The sequence below is a fragment of the Cydia strobilella genome, chromosome 20 (genome assembly GCF_947568885.1).
Source record: "Cydia strobilella chromosome 20, ilCydStro3.1, whole genome shotgun sequence".
In the NCBI taxonomy this organism is placed as follows: Eukaryota; Metazoa; Arthropoda; class Insecta; order Lepidoptera; family Tortricidae; genus Cydia; species Cydia strobilella.
Genome location: NC_086060.1, coordinates 12,852,938 through 12,869,055, shown reverse-complemented (window position 1 = coordinate 12,869,055; position 16,118 = coordinate 12,852,938). Strand labels below are relative to the sequence as shown.

The window sequence follows — 16,118 nt, the reverse complement described above, 5'->3', positions numbered from 1 at the left end:
GAATAAGCTGCTTTTTACTTATTACTACATTGCAATAGCCAAAATCCTTTTGACGATGATGATTAATAAAAAAGCAATATTTATCTTCTGAACGCATGCTTTCCGTCAATATAGTAATAGTTCTGAACGCGCTTGTGACTGTCACTGTCAGTCGTACGTCAGTTACGTCACTGTCAAAGAAAGTTGATTTGTTAATGTTATTTTATTTTCATTTCTACCATCAAATTTTAACCAAAAACCATTCTTATAACTATTTGAAAAAGCTCAAAATCGCGTACTAATTGTACTAAAACTAATAACCAAGGGGGGTGCTTTGTGTTTCAACTCAATGTGAGTTGAAAGTACTCAAACAAAAATGACCGGAGAAGTGGTAGAGCACACGACGAAAACCTTCAAGTTTTCGTACCCGACCTGCACGAACGAGGATGTGTTCTTCCACCTGGAGGTGCCGGTGCAGATACCGGGCGCGCGCAGCGGCGGCCGCGAGCTCGTGCAGCGCGCCATGGCCATGTTCCACGTACCGGTTTATCTAGAGGACGGTTCGTGTATTTCTTGCTTTATCTCAGTTCTAAGCAGGTTATTTTAGATGTGTAAGTTATTTAGCTATAGACTGACTGAATTATAGGTTCGCAACCTATAATTCCTATTGAAATGGAGTGTGGTCGACCCCTGAGTTAATGTTTACGCCCCTCCAATTAAATTAAATTGATAAGAGTTTTTGAGCAACTTACGCTGATCATTGGAAAAGTGTCTTTGACTTGAGGACATTATTCAAACTGAAATTGAAGTTTTTTTTAAACATGTCATGCGAGTGACTAAAACAAGTGAGTCTAAACCGTGAAATTTTTAATGTTATTATGTCTCACAACAGTTTAAATTTGATTTAAATTGAAGTGGTGAATATTACTAAATTATTATGTCTACCAGAGCCGTAGCCAAACATTAATTATAAAACTGATGTAATTATAATATACCTTTTCATATTTACAATGTGTGGAAATTGTGGACTGCTGGCCAATGTTATTAATAAAATTATTAAGCGCTCATATGCTCCTGCATATAATTTTTATTTTTTTTTCAAATAGTATCCATGTTCCAACTTGGATCCACGTATGAGGAAACTATTAAAAAAAAAATTGTGGTACACCAGAGGTTAACCATTCTTCTAGCACTTGCTATGGGTTATTATTAACTACTATCTGTTTATGAAATAAAACTATGAAAAAGGATTATATCGCGTGTATTGAATTTATAATACATCCCAACGTTTCGAACCCTTTACAGTGTTCATGGTCAACGGGTAACAGGAAAAGCTAATAGTTTTATTTCATGAGTAAGTATTGCGGTAACCAAAGACAATATTATTTTTATTTTGCGCCTATTTTGCGTGACGTATATTACTATCTGTTTAATCTGATAATCTGTTAATATTCCAATATTCAAACTAGTCCTTATGGGGATTATTCTGGTTTCTTTGCAATGGTTTTGTTTTAAATTAAATAAAAAAATGTTTTTGTAAAACATCCCAAGAAAGTCATTGGTTAGAGTTGAGGTTTCACCACATTCAACCGTCAGTGCTGTATGGCTTACCGCTACATCACCAGTGCTCAATGATTTTTGCTTTCTTGACCTGGCTGCTGTAAATCTAAAATAAATCAAGTTTATCTGGTAAGTGCCAGGTGCACCATGAACATGTACATTTTAATGGTTGCAGACATATGACCATTCCGTATGAGTTAACGACTAGCTTACATTAATCAGTTCATTATGTTTTTGCAACAAGCACTGCCTTTCTTTAGAACAAGTACAGTTGAGTTCACAAACATCTTCAATAGCCAATGTTTACAAAAATATATTTACACACCTCTAACACACTGACAATAAGGTTGTGTAAATATATTTTACACACTTCTAACACACTGACAGTAAGGTTGTGTAAATATATTTACACACCTCTCATACTGACAATAAGGTTGTGTAAATATATTTACACGCCTCTAACATACTGACAATAAGGTTGTGTAAATATACCTATATTTACACATCTCTAACACACTGACAATAAGGTTGTGTAAATATATTTTTGGAACATTGGCCTGTAAAGATGTTTGTGAACTGGACTGTACAATCAGTTCTCTAGTATGCGTAGATACACTGTGACTATGATATAAACAGTGTGAATTGTGATAGATTTGAACAAATGATTATTTTTTTCAATTTTGGAAATAACTTGGTTCAGTTTTATTTTATGGCATATTCCGCAAAAAATATAAGATTTTATATTAGTTTTATTTTAACTTATATTCATTTAACCTGTATTCCCAGAGCTAAATGAGAAGCTAGCCCAGTTCATAGCGGAGGAAAGTAAGAAGTTCCACGACGAGCGCGACGCACGCCTCCTAGCTGCCCTTCGAGGGGGTGAGGGAGGGGGAAGTTTGGAGGGGGGCGCGGAGGGGGCCGTCAAGCGCTGGGAGAAGAGGTTCAAGGAACATGTGCGGGAGTACGCGGAGCAGAAGGACACCTCCGATGAAGAGGTAATGCCATTAATCCTGGTTTTGGAGTTTGGATCTACCAACACCACCATACTGTTTATTTGTATGAAGTGATTGCCTGGTCTGTTATTGTGAACTGATATGAAATGTAATTGAGTTCCACCATCTGTATTCTGTGACGACTATGGTCTGCCTTTAAAGTTTAAAGCAAAAGTTATAAGGACTATTACTTATCAGCATTGTCACTAATCAATACAAAACTACATTAATATGTGTTATCGAAAAGTGCCAGGTCTGCAGCTAAATTATTAACGATCAGAATCGGACCAATTTTTAGTCTTGTTGTTGTGTGGTGTCGTTGTTGGCTTTGTAAATTTGACGTGTAAATTGTGTATTTTATCAATAAACCATTGAATTGAATTGAATTTGTCACTCTAGTCAGTTTTCTGAGTACCTAGATACAATACAAACACTCTTGGCTGGTTATAACAAAACTGTTTGGTAAGTTTGTATTAAAAAATGTGTAATTATGTCAGGTATTTGCGGCCATGTACCACAAGCTGGTGCACTCGCCCGCGCTGGAGACGGTGCTGCGCGCGGAGGCGGGCTACGCGGCCGCCGCGCGCGCCGCCGCCGCCGCGAGGGACGACGACGTCAAGCAATTGACACAGAGGTTACTACATTTTACACATTGAATGTCTCCTAAGACATTCCTTAGTCCTTTCGTTTTACAGTCGGCATCGAATAATCTTGACGTCTTTTAATTGAAAATGATTGAAAAACGCTTTTTAAAAATTTGTTTATATTACTAATGAAAGCAAAAGAATGTAAATAATCGTATATGATTTATAATTGTCACATATTTGCACTTATTTTTAAAAATTTTTTTTAATAAAACGACACGTCAAAATCGCTTACCTTCTTTCTAATGCTAAAAAAACGAACTATAGATAGTAACGACCAAATATATTGGAACACATTCTATGGCTGGATCGGCAAATTGCGGCTCTTTGGGGTTGATATTTGGCCACTTTACTATCTATTCGATGCTGACTGTACATTGTATACTGTACAGTGTACAGTATACGTAAACGTGTAATTAACTTGCAGACAAACAGAAGAGATGGAAGAAGCGCTCCGCAACCTAAACGTGAGCACAACAGAGGAGCAGATCAACTCACTAGCAGTGCGTCAGTTCGAGGAGCAGGCCCTGGCCGCCGCGCGCTGGGGCTCCCAGCTGGACGCGCTCGCGCATGCGCAGCGCGCGCAGCACCGCGCGCAGCTCGCGCACGCGCTCGAGCAGCAGGCGCCGCCCCCGTGAGTATACAGCTCGAGCAGCAGGCCCTGGCCGCCGCGCGCTGGGGCTCCCAGCTGGACGCGCTCGCGCATGCGCAGCGCGCGCAGCACCGCGCGCAGCTCGCGCACGCGCTCGAGCAGCAGGCGCCGCCCCCGTGAGTATACAGCTCGAGCAGCAGGCCCTGGCCGCCGCGCGCTGGGGCTCCCAGCTGGACGCGCTCGCGCATGCGCAGCGCGCGCAGCACCGCGCGCAGCTCGCGCACGCGCTCGAGCAGCAGGCGCCGCCCCCGTGAGTATACAGCTCGAGCAGCAGGCCCTGGCCGCCGCGCGCTGGGGCTCCCAGCTGGACGCGCTCGCGCATGCGCAGCGCGCGCAGCACCGCGCGCAGCTCGCGCACGCGCTCGAGCAGCAGGCGCCGCCCCCGTGAGTATACAGCTCGAGCAGCAGGCCCTGGCCGCCGCGCGCTGGGGCTCCCAGCTGGACGCGCTCGCGCATGCGCAGCGCGCGCAGCACCGCGCGCAGCTCGCGCACGCGCTCGAGCAGCAGGCGCCGCCCCCGTGAGTATACAGCTCGAGCAGCAGGCCCTGGCCGCCGCGCGCTGGGGCTCCCAGCTGGACGCGCTCGCGCATGCGCAGCGCGCGCAGCACCGCGCGCAGCTCGCGCACGCGCTCGAGCAGCAGGCGCCGCCCCCGTGAGTATACAGCTCGAGCAGCAGGCCCTGGCCGCCGCGCGCTGGGGCTCCCAGCTGGACGCGCTCGCGCATGCGCAGCGCGCGCAGCACCGCGCGCAGCTCGCGCACGCGCTCGAGCAACAGGCGCCGCCCCCGTGAGTATAACAGCTCGAGCAACAGGCGCCGCCCCCGTGAGTATAACAGCTCGAGCAACAGGCGCCGCCCCCGTGAGTATAACAGCTCGAGCAACAGGCGCCGCCCCCGTGAGTATAACAGCTCGAGCAACAGGCGCCGCCCCCGTGAGTATAACAGCTCGAGCAACAGGCGCCGCCCCCGTGAGTATAACAGCTCGAGCAACAGGCGCCGCCCCCGTGAGTATAACAGCTCGAGCAACAGGCGCCGCCCCCGTGAGTATACAGCTCGAGCAGCAGGCCCTGGCCGCCGCGCGCTGGGGCTCCCAGCTGGACGCGCTCGCGCATGCGCAGCGCGCGCAGCACCGCGCGCAGCTCGCGCACGCGCTCGAGCAGCAGGCGCCGCCCCCGTGAGTATACAGCTCGAGCAGCAGGCCCTGGCCGCCGCGCGCTGGGGCTCCCAGCTGGACGCGCTCGCGCATGCGCAGCGCGCGCAGCACCGCGCGCAGCTCGCGCACGCGCTCGAGCAGCAGGCGCCGCCCCCGTGAGTATACAGCTCGAGCAGCAGGCCCTGGCCGCCGCGCGCTGGGGCTCCCAGCTGGACGCGCTCGCGCATGCGCAGCGCGCGCAGCACCGCGCGCAGCTCGCGCACGCGCTCGAGCAGCAGGCGCCGCCCCCGTGAGTATACAGCTCGAGCAGCAGGCCCTGGCCGCCGCGCGCTGGGGCTCCCAGCTGGACGCGCTCGCGCATGCGCAGCGCGCGCAGCACCGCGCGCAGCTCGCGCACGCGCTCGAGCAGCAGGCGCCGCCCCCGTGAGTATACAGCTCGAGCAGCAGGCCCTGGCCGCCGCGCGCTGGGGCTCCCAGCTGGACGCGCTCGCGCATGCGCAGCGCGCGCAGCACCGCGCGCAGCTCGCGCACGCGCTCGAGCAGCAGGCGCCGCCCCCGTGAGTATACAGCTCGAGCAGCAGGCCCTGGCCGCCGCGCGCTGGGGCTCCCAGCTGGACGCGCTCGCGCATGCGCAGCGCGCGCAGCACCGCGCGCAGCTCGCGCACGCGCTCGAGCAGCAGGCGCCGCCCCCGTGAGTATACAGCTCGAGCAGCAGGCCCTGGCCGCCGCGCGCTGGGGCTCCCAGCTGGACGCGCTCGCGCATGCGCAGCGCGCGCAGCACCGCGCGCAGCTCGCGCACGCGCTCGAGCAACAGGCGCCGCCCCCGTGAGTATAACAGCTCGAGCAACAGGCGCCGCCCCCGTGAGTATAACAGCTCGAGCAACAGGCGCCGCCCCCGTGAGTATAACAGCTCGAGCAACAGGCGCCGCCCCCGTGAGTATAACAGCTCGAGCAACAGGCGCCGCCCCCGTGAGTATAACAGCTCGAGCAACAGGCGCCGCCCCCGTGAGTATAACAGCTCGAGCAACAGGCGCCGCCCCCGTGAGTATAACAGCTCGAGCAACAGGCGCCGCCCCCGTGAGTATACAGCTCGAGCAGCAGGCCCTGGCCGCCGCGCGCTGGGGCTCCCAGCTGGACGCGCTCGCGCATGCGCAGCGCGCGCAGCACCGCGCGCAGCTCGCGCACGCGCTCGAGCAGCAGGCGCCGCCCCCGTGAGTATACAGCTCGAGCAGCAGGCCCTGGCCGCCGCGCGCTGGGGCTCCCAGCTGGACGCGCTCGCGCATGCGCAGCGCGCGCAGCACCGCGCGCAGCTCGCGCACGCGCTCGAGCAGCAGGCGCCGCCCCCGTGAGTATACAGCTCGAGCAGCAGGCCCTGGCCGCCGCGCGCTGGGGCTCCCAGCTGGACGCGCTCGCGCATGCGCAGCGCGCGCAGCACCGCGCGCAGCTCGCGCACGCGCTCGAGCAGCAGGCGCCGCCCCCGTGAGTATACAGCTCGAGCAGCAGGCCCTGGCCGCCGCGCGCTGGGGCTCCCAGCTGGACGCGCTCGCGCATGCGCAGCGCGCGCAGCACCGCGCGCAGCTCGCGCACGCGCTCGAGCAGCAGGCGCCGCCCCCGTGAGTATACAGCTCGAGCAGCAGGCCCTGGCCGCCGCGCGCTGGGGCTCCCAGCTGGACGCGCTCGCGCATGCGCAGCGCGCGCAGCACCGCGCGCAGCTCGCGCACGCGCTCGAGCAGCAGGCGCCGCCCCCGTGAGTATACAGCTCGAGCAGCAGGCCCTGGCCGCCGCGCGCTGGGGCTCCCAGCTGGACGCGCTCGCGCATGCGCAGCGCGCGCAGCACCGCGCGCAGCTCGCGCACGCGCTCGAGCAGCAGGCGCCGCCCCCGTGAGTATACAGCTCGAGCAGCAGGCCCTGGCCGCCGCGCGCTGGGGCTCCCAGCTGGACGCGCTCGCGCATGCGCAGCGCGCGCAGCACCGCGCGCAGCTCGCGCACGCGCTCGAGCAACAGGCGCCGCCCCCGTGAGTATAACAGCTCGAGCAACAGGCGCCGCCCCCGTGAGTATAACAGCTCGAGCAACAGGCGCCGCCCCCGTGAGTATAACAGCTCGAGCAACAGGCGCCGCCCCGTGAGTATACAGCTTTCCATTTTCATCCGAGGCAATTTATTGGTTCGAGCGCAGCGAGGACCAATTATAATCGAGGATAAAAATGGACATTTATGTCTGATTTATACACTGCTTTTCACTTCGAGTGTGAGTAAAAATAATATCCAATATTTTTGGTTATTTTACCGTATTTATTCAAGACTAAAGTAAATTGTACTCGGTTGTGTCGGGGGCGCGGGGCACGCCGGGCGGGGGCGCCCCGGCAGGGCTGGCAGTTTGTTTTTTGTTTTTATTATTTATTGTACGGCAGATGCAGGACTTTATTGCTAAGTCAATGAAGGTCGTAATAGATGATTTTACTTTATGCTCTAGAACATAATAAGCAACTTTATGTCGTCTACGCACGACTTAAAGTCGAACTTTACGAGAATGAGTGATGAGAAGTGAAAAGAATATTTATTATTATTCTCTTAATAATTTTTCACTCCTCATGCTCGTAAAGTTCGTCAAATGTCGTTATTAAAATCAAAAAAATAAACAAATAAATTTTTTAAGATGATATTTCGTGCAGGGCATCCCCCCTGTCCCCGCTGCCGGCCCCCGCCCCGGGGGGAGGGGGGAGCAAGGCGGCCGCGGACATGGAGGAGAGCTTCACCATCCACCTCGGCTCGCAGCTGAAGCAGACGCACAACATACGCATCGTGGCTATGGATGTCGAGGACCTGTTCGACATTTCTGGAGACAGGTAGACAATCATTACTCCCTTTTTGTCAAACTCGCCCGGTATCTCTATCCCAACTCGACCCAAAGAAGTCTCATATCCCTAGGTTTGCCTAACAGTAAAATTTTGAAGAAAAACTAATGAGTTATATGTCTTTACTCACTAGATGCCATATCTTCTAAAGAGCAGTAATAATGAAAGTAATGAAACACTCGAAATTAAACTATCGTGAGACATATTTCAAAATATTTAGATCGGTACGGTTTCACTCACTATTATTTTTCGTCGCTTTTGGCGACACGTTTCGGATTCTTCGTTCTTCGGATGTTTCGATCCGAAACGTGTCGCCAAAAGCGACGAAAACTAATAGCGAGTGAAACCGTACCGTTCTAAATATTTTTAATGAAACTCATCATTACACAAAAATTACGAATAGGTATGGGAGTAAGATTGTATCCTGATAGGTAAAGAGCCGTTTTGCAGCTCAGTTGCAGAATAGTTATCGGTGATGGGAGAACCACCAACCGACCCTTATCTGTGCCGCAGCTCCTGGGACGGCCCCCGCCTGCACACCGCGCTCGCGCTGTACTCGGGCGAGCTGTCGGGCGTGGTGGTGCTGTGTGCGGCCCGCGCCCGCGCCCGAGCCGCGCCCGCGCCGCCCGCCGCGCTGCTGGCCGCCGCCCGAGCCGCCCCCGACCACCACTTCCCCCCGCTCGACGAGCAGCTGCGGACGGTGGCCGAACGAGCGGCGGACCCCGTGAGTTTACGACGGAACTCTTAGCTCCGGCGGCCTTGTCCAAATTTAATATTATTCTGTTCATTTTCGATTTAAAGAAAACTGGGGGAGGGGAGCGTTTTTATAGAGGTAGTTTTGGGGGGTCGATTTCTAGATTTTCGGGATAGGGTGTAATCGTAGCTAATTAATAATTTTCTTTCTTGCTTTGTGCCCCGATAACCTCGAGGGACCGGGCCTTATAAGAAAGAATACGGGTTTTTTACTATGGTAACCTTTATCGAAATCGACTGGGAAAGCTTTATTCCCATTTATCGTCCCCGCCGGGCACGGATGCGAATAGGCGCATTATATGAATCATTTTTCACCCCACCCGTCCCCCCCACATGTATGGGGGCGGCGGTCCCGCTAGTCGGGGACGAATGTGAATATACCCTGGGAATAATTATAATACTTATATTTCGTTCATTAAATAGTATCGAAAGACTCGTTATTAGGTACGAGCGATACGAACGAATCTCTTGAGCATCTTTTTCCTGTTAGTTTTAGATTTAAAAAAGATATCAATTTAAAATAATGGACCATTTACTCACTTTATTTATATTCCAATGAATGAAACTCATCTCCAGATCTCGAAGCGCAACGCAGTGCGTCACTCGCGCAGCGCAGCCGCGGCGGCCGCTAGCGGAGCGCCCCCCGCCCCCGCCCCCGCGCCCCCCGCGCCGCACGGGGGCGGGGGCGGAGGCGGAGCCCCACGCGCCCGCCCCGGGCTCGCCACCGGCGACGTGCTGCTCACGCGGCACAGCAACCTGCCCGACGCGCACGTCGTGTTCCATCTGGTCATCAACGACGACACCAGGGAGAGCGGTGCGCCTTACCACTTTTTAATTATATCACATAGCATTCATTAGATTGTCCAATTATTAATTTCCTACTTAATCATCCTGATTATCTACCAGTTTTGTATAAAAATTACAGATCTCAAACACAATTTTTTTTTATTTAGAAACAAACAGTCTTATAAAACATGTAGGTTATGGATGGTATAGAAAGGATGCCAATCTCTTGGCAAAATTGGGTAGGTAATCATATTTTTATCCGATAGTATTCGTCATAACGATCACGAAAATGCAGCTCTTTTATTTTTATTTCGTATTTTTTATTAAATATATGTTTTTAAGTGACCGAGATGACGTTTGTGAAATTTAATAGCAGATCAGGCACTAATGCCTGTGCACGTGATTTAATTGATGAGATAGAAAAAAAAAACGATGTCAACTGTCAGTGTCACTTAGCTGTCATTAGAATAAGTCTAACCTAACCTAACTTCCATACTAATTTAATAAAGAATAACTTTATTTTTGAATAACCGAATATATCCTATTTTATAAATAAAATTGCTAGTTGCTCATTGCTGTCGGTTGTCCGTTGTTGGCGATAACGAAATGTACAAACAAATACAAAGAATTTATTGAAAATGAGTATTTTACAGTGGTCGCTCTTAAAGACGATTATAATAATATTTGCAGGAGAGATGACATCCCGACACCCGGCGATATTGGGGCTCCGTTCGGTGCTGCAGGGCGCCAGCAACAACGACGTGACGAGTCTGACGCTGCCCCTGCTCCTGCGACACGAGCTCACAGAGGTAAATACTAAAGATAGATATAACTCCGTAATAGATGGATACAGTCTAAGGAAAAAACGTGCCTCGAAAATCAAGAAAATTTGATTCTCGATCAGATGGCGCCACTACCTTTGCCCTACTCTCGGATAGATACATAACATAGCAACATAACATGTTTACGTTTTGAAACTTAAAAAGTAGACGTATTATTCTTTAAAATGAACTCGTGCATTTTACGTGTTAGTATCTAGATTTTTCTAATGCTATCAGCCTGCAGGGTGCCACTACCGATACTACCTACAGTAGGTACTATTAGTTATTGTGAAAAAAAAAAATGTCTTAATTTAATTTCTTAGTTTTTAGGTTTTGTTCGTTTCGTGTAACTTCAGTAACTTGCAATTTCCCGATTTGCTTTTGTTTCAGTATGTATTCTCATGAAGCGAAATGTATAATTGCTTTTGAGAAAAAATAAAGTTCTCTATAAACAAGAAAATAATCTGCGACTCGGATGCTATTTCAAGCGACCATTGCCAGTTTTGAACTCCATTCTAGGTCGTAATTTAAGGAATAGGTGTAACTCGTACCTATACAGGGTGGAATTTCTTAATGGGTCACTGTCAGTGAAGGCAGCTACCAGATCCCGTGCTGCTACGCGGAAACGGTCTCAGAAGATTTTCCCTCAATTTCAAATTATATAATGAAGATTGGCGTTTACAGATTTTGGATAAAAAACATACACGGTGCGAGAAAAGGTCATTTTTGACGAACTTTTTTTTGATGCCGATCGGTCCCGATCTCCCGATCCTATCCGGGATCATAAAACTTGTTAGGACCAAAAAAGGCTAGAAAAGCCAGAAATAGAGGAAAACTTTTCCCATACAATTTCTTTGAAAATGAACTTTTATTTTTCACATGCTTTTTTATGCCAATCGATTCCACTCCTATCCAGTATCAATAGTTTCCTAGGGCAGGCCTATCTCCATTAGTGTGAAATCGAGGTCTTCTAAGATCGTTTTCGCGGAGCAGCACGGGATCCGGGAGCCGCCCTCACTGACAGGAGCCGGTACACGGTACACGGTACACGGGTACACCTGCAGGAGATGACGGCGGCGTGGATCGTGCGGCGCGCGGAGCTGGTGCTGAAGTGCGTGAAGGGGTTCATGCTGGAGGCGGCGGGCGGCGGCGGCGCGCAGCTGCGCACGCTCACGCTGTGCGCGCCGCGCGGCCTGGCGGCGCCCGTGCGCGCCGCGCTGCGCGCCTTGCTGCCCAACGTCTTCCGGATATCCACGCCGCTGAAGATCAAACCGCGCGCGAGCGAGTAGGACTACTCCCCATCCCCATCCCCATCCCCATCCCCAGGTGCGTGAACTATTGAAACGGACGTGTTCCGTGCTGAAGGGAGTGAACTTTATGCTAAACGCGGAAGCGCGCGTCTCGAGGCCCGATTCGAACGATGCTTATGAGAACGAGAAGTCCCCGCGGTCCGGTCCCGACCTTTCGGCTGTAAATAATAGTTCCTGATCTCTCCGGTGGCGCTAGGTAGGCTCTGGGACCAAATAACGACACTACACACGTGCGTACGTGGTAACATATGAGACTATGACATGAACCATAGAGGTATAATAATGTAGAGATGAAATGGGGGAGGGGTAACAAATAACCCGACCAAATAATGTAGGTTGTTTTTGGTATGTTGTCAGGAATGTTAAAACGTGTTTTTAATTTTGTCGCATTGCGTATGTTTCGTCCCTCACGGTCGCACATCTATATAAAATACTAGGTGTATGGTCTAGGTACTTCAGTGTATGGTGCCGCCGCCTATTTACTGTTTATTGATGAACACTTTTCATGTGTAGAGATTTTCCTCCTTTTACTTCTACACTCCATAGTTTTTATCATAGTCTCCATGGTTTTTTGGTTGAAAAAATGTCATGCACTTGAATGACAGATCGGATTCGGAAGTCCCGCTGCGACTTCTTATTTTAAGCATTGTTCGAATCGGGCCGCCTATATACGCCTAGAACTTGCAGCCTCCTGCAGTTTTCAAATGAAAATCATGTCGTCGGTCGATGTAAAGCAAGCTTTTAAAAACGCAAAATAGCGGCCGACGGACGCGTCTGTCGAATCACGAAAGCTGGCACGAATGGATTGACTGAGTTGATGAAAATATATGTGTATGACATTAACCTATAAACTGGTGCCTGACTGTATACCGATCTGCAGGGGTCATTCGTACAATAAGTTTCGTTCGTTCCATTCGTGCTAGCTTTCGTGAATCGAGAGAGCGAGATCGTAAGAAAAGGGCGATACTTAAGGGGTAGGAAACTGAATAGTGCGAAAAATGTAAATAAAATGCACATACAAACTCTACATTTATTCTGTATTTAAAAGTACAATATTTATTTTACAACATTCGATGAATAATTCTACAATATCCGTATATGTATCTAATAATTAAAATAGTAATATAATATATACCTAATATAAAATAAAAGTGATTTGGTTAGACCTCAGTTTGTTCCCCTTTATATACCTACATACCGTATACATAGGCGCATCAGTACTGTCGCTTACTTGAGCTTAACGTCCTGGCCAGGACATTGCGCGACTACCATAGGTTGGGCGAGACGCAGCGATCGGAACTTTCGTTCCCACTTATTGTTTTCACCTCACCCGAAGCCAGTCGCGCAATGTCGTGGCCGAGACGTAATGTCTGTTATATTTGTCTACTAAAACTAGGTTTTAAGTATAATATGTCCAGCCCCAACTTAAATACAGTAGTATTCTAATCACAGGGTCAAGTCGAGAGTCGAAGCGGGCGTCGCGTCATAAAAATCTATAATGTTTATATCTAAAATACCTCTTGGCAAAGAAATCGGTCAGTTTCCACACTTATCAAAACAAAGCAAGCTTAAGTTTGAAGCATCTTGAGTCCTCGGGTCGCGTTAATAGTTCTTTAATAATAATGAAGCCGGTTAAAAAATGTACCGTTTTTAATAAGCATGCAAGAAAAGACTTGTAATAAAATTGTCAAAAGTTAATTCTGTTTATCCCGATGGGCATCAATATGTACTTTTCTGTGTTTCACAAAACTTTAAAAAATTTAAATATAGAAATATATTGGAAATAAGCGTCCCGAGGAATCAAACTTAAAAAATCCAAATCAAATTGGCCAATTTCATTGCGAGAGTTCGCAAAAGTTCTGCGGAACAATCGCTACGTAAAATCGAGAGCGTGCGCCACTTACAATAAAATTGTACTCATGATTAAAATTAACAAACACATAAATGCACCGTTATAGCATCCGGCTTTTGCGCTGGTGTACTAAAATTAGCCTGATACATTCTAAAATACCATATTTTTTCACGCGAATGGTGTAAAAGATAAGCAGCCAATGTCGTTACACCTCACCACTTCGCGCGTTCCATTCCATCCTTGCAAAGCAAAAATATCAATTCAAATAATAAACTCAAAAATATTCTGACACAACTTATTATAATCTAATAATTGGAATATAATGCGAGTCGAGATATTTGTGAGTGTTAGTAGACTGGATATTTTTGATGCTGCTAAGTGAGCTCGGTGGAGGCAATTTTTGGTGCGACTATAAACTAAAAAGAATCCATCGACATAGTTAACTAAATGAAGTTCATTTAAGTTTTCTTATTCCTTATAAAATAAATAAGATAAAACATTATTCAGCTAATCGGAACCATTCCAAAAGATCTTCTTAAAATGTCTGCCATCTCTAGGAATTCTAGGATCCTGAAAGCAAAAGATGAATATTGTTAGTTTTAAGATACTGTATAACTATATGTTTATAGTTAATATAATATATGAAATATAAAGATTATTTTACGTTCAATCGAATTACTGATTTTTATTTATGCCCGTTACTAATTTCGATTTAAAAATAGTACAGTCTACAGCAGATGTTGCTAAGCGGGCGAGATTTTCCATATGAACAGAGAAGAACTTTATTGTTTAGAGAATAAGAGTGTAATTGGGTTATTTTGAAGCTCTCGCCCGCTTTGCCACTTCTGTTCCCGACTATGTTTAACACAATAGATCGTCTGTACGAATCGTCTTAAACATTTCACATTTGAATACGAACTTTCCTACATGGTTTGTAATACTTCACGTATTGCATCCCTCACAACTCACATAATTCGTGGAGGAAGTGCTTAACCCTTAAATGCATGATTTTTTGTATAACTTTTTAATAAATTGAAATAGATGTGTCATGCTGTATAAAAGTAATAAATATGATTTTGGATAGCTGCATATTGAGCCACGGACCATCAAATATACGATGCATATATACATCATTATGCATTTAAGGGTTAAGTGTAGAGTATAGTAAGTACCTAAGTATAGTTTGTACTTTTGTGGTGTTCGTGTAAACAAGCGCTCCCGGCTACCGGCGGCGGCGAGTCGCGGCGGCGGTGGTGGCAATGGTGGTGGTGGCGGTGGTGGTGGTGGTGGTGGTGGTGGCTGAAAAAAAAACAACTCGCTTTTATAAACGTTAAAGAGTACAACCATAGAGATAATGACTAGTTTTTTGCGCGGTGCGCGGGGCCCGAGGGCCCCGCGGTCATCGTGTTGTTTTGTTGTTGGTCTTGTTGTTTTTGGTGCTGTAGTTGTTGTTGTTGTTGCTGTTGTTGTTGATGTGTAGTTGTTGTTGTTCCTGTTGTTGTTGCAGTAGTTTTGTTTTGCGTTTCGCTTGTCTAATAAGACATTTTTACTATTGGGTCGTGTTTAAGCTTCATCTTCCCCCTCTCGTGTGACGCTTCGGGCCTTCGGCCCTACGCGGAGCTCGGCCTTCGCAAGCCCTAACGCTTCGGCCCGCCGGCTTCACTTATTAAAACACTTGGGGAGGGTTAGTTTTGCTTTGGGCGGTAAGCGGGAAGTTGGAGCTTAAACGCGACCTTAGCTTGTCTAAGACATTTTTACTATTGGGTCGTGTTTAATCTCCAACTTCCCCCTCTCGGGTGAGGCTTCGGGCCTTCGGCCCTACGCGGAGCTCGGCCTTCGGCCTTCGCTGACCTCGACGCTTCGCCGTCGGGCCTTCGGCCTGCCGGCTTCGCTTATCAAGACAGTTGACTTGGTAGAACGCTTGGGAACACTGCATTCACGCAGCTCGGCCTTCGGCCTCGCTTTAAATTACTTGGGGTTGGCCCTTCGGCCCTCCGCCGGGGTCGGCCTTCGGCCTCCCGGCCTGGAGCTCGCCCTTCGGGCTCGCTTAACACACTTTTTGTATAGGATTTTGCTTTGTTCATCATCCTTCCCGCAGCTCGGCCTTCGGCCTTGCCCAAAATTACTGGGGGTTGGACGCCCTTGGACATTCGGGGTGAAGCTCCGGGCCTGACGGCCCTCCGCTGGGTCGGCCTTCGGCCTCCCAGCCTGAAGCTCGCCCTTCGGGCTTGCTTACCCTACTTGTAGATTTGACTTTTCCCGTGGCCGCCGCCATTTTGGATTTTTCCAAAAAAATTTTTCGACATACTAATCTTGGGCCCCCAGGCTCGCCGCATGCCAAATCTCAGCTCGCTCCGACCAACTTGAAAAAAAAAAGTCGGCCATTTTGAATTTTTTTAAATGCAGTTTGATTTGTCTCGAAGCCCTCTATGACATTTGGTCGAGCACCCCCCACCCATCTCGCACCGTTTAAAAGTTGCCATACAAAAAAGTGGCCATTTTTTCCGCCATCTTGGATTTTTTCCAATTTTTTTTTCCATACCAATCTAGGGGACCCCGAGATTCCATGACCAAAATTTCAGCGCGCTAGGACAAACTTGAAAATTGGCCGCCATTTTGAATACGCCATTTTGAAAAAAAAAATGGCGGCTTCAAAAACTGCCAGGGTCCCTCTATGACATTTGGTCGAGCACCCCCCACCTAGGTCTTACCGTTTAGCCAGGCTGTCCAACATTTTTTTAACCATATCAGGTAGACGAAAAG

At 48.8% G+C, this 16,118-nt stretch overlaps 1 protein-coding gene and 1 long non-coding RNA gene across 2 annotated transcripts; one reads left to right on the top strand and one right to left on the bottom strand.

Annotated features, from left to right (window-relative positions):
- The first annotated feature begins 254 nt into the window (after positions 1-254).
- LOC134750439 (protein C12orf4 homolog) lies at positions 255-12,471 on the top strand. Its single transcript, XM_063685592.1, has 14 exons — positions 255-539; positions 2,326-2,534; positions 3,029-3,165; positions 3,603-3,809; positions 4,485-4,613; positions 4,655-4,956; positions 5,656-5,803; positions 5,845-6,146; positions 6,712-6,859; positions 7,651-7,824; positions 8,347-8,557; positions 9,163-9,400; positions 10,063-10,181; positions 11,258-12,471. The coding sequence occupies exons 1-14, from the start codon at positions 356-358 to the stop codon at positions 11,480-11,482; spliced, it is 2,733 nt and encodes a 910-aa protein (XP_063541662.1). The 5' UTR covers positions 255-355; the 3' UTR covers positions 11,483-12,471.
- A 46-nt stretch (positions 12,472-12,517) lies between these two features.
- LOC134750621 (uncharacterized) lies at positions 12,518-14,648 on the bottom strand. Its single transcript, XR_010128570.1, has 2 exons — positions 14,528-14,648; positions 12,518-13,925 (listed from the first exon to the last, which is right to left on the bottom strand). It is a non-coding gene; the product is annotated as an uncharacterized LOC134750621 (long non-coding RNA).
- Between the last annotated feature and the right edge of the window lie 1,470 nt (positions 14,649-16,118).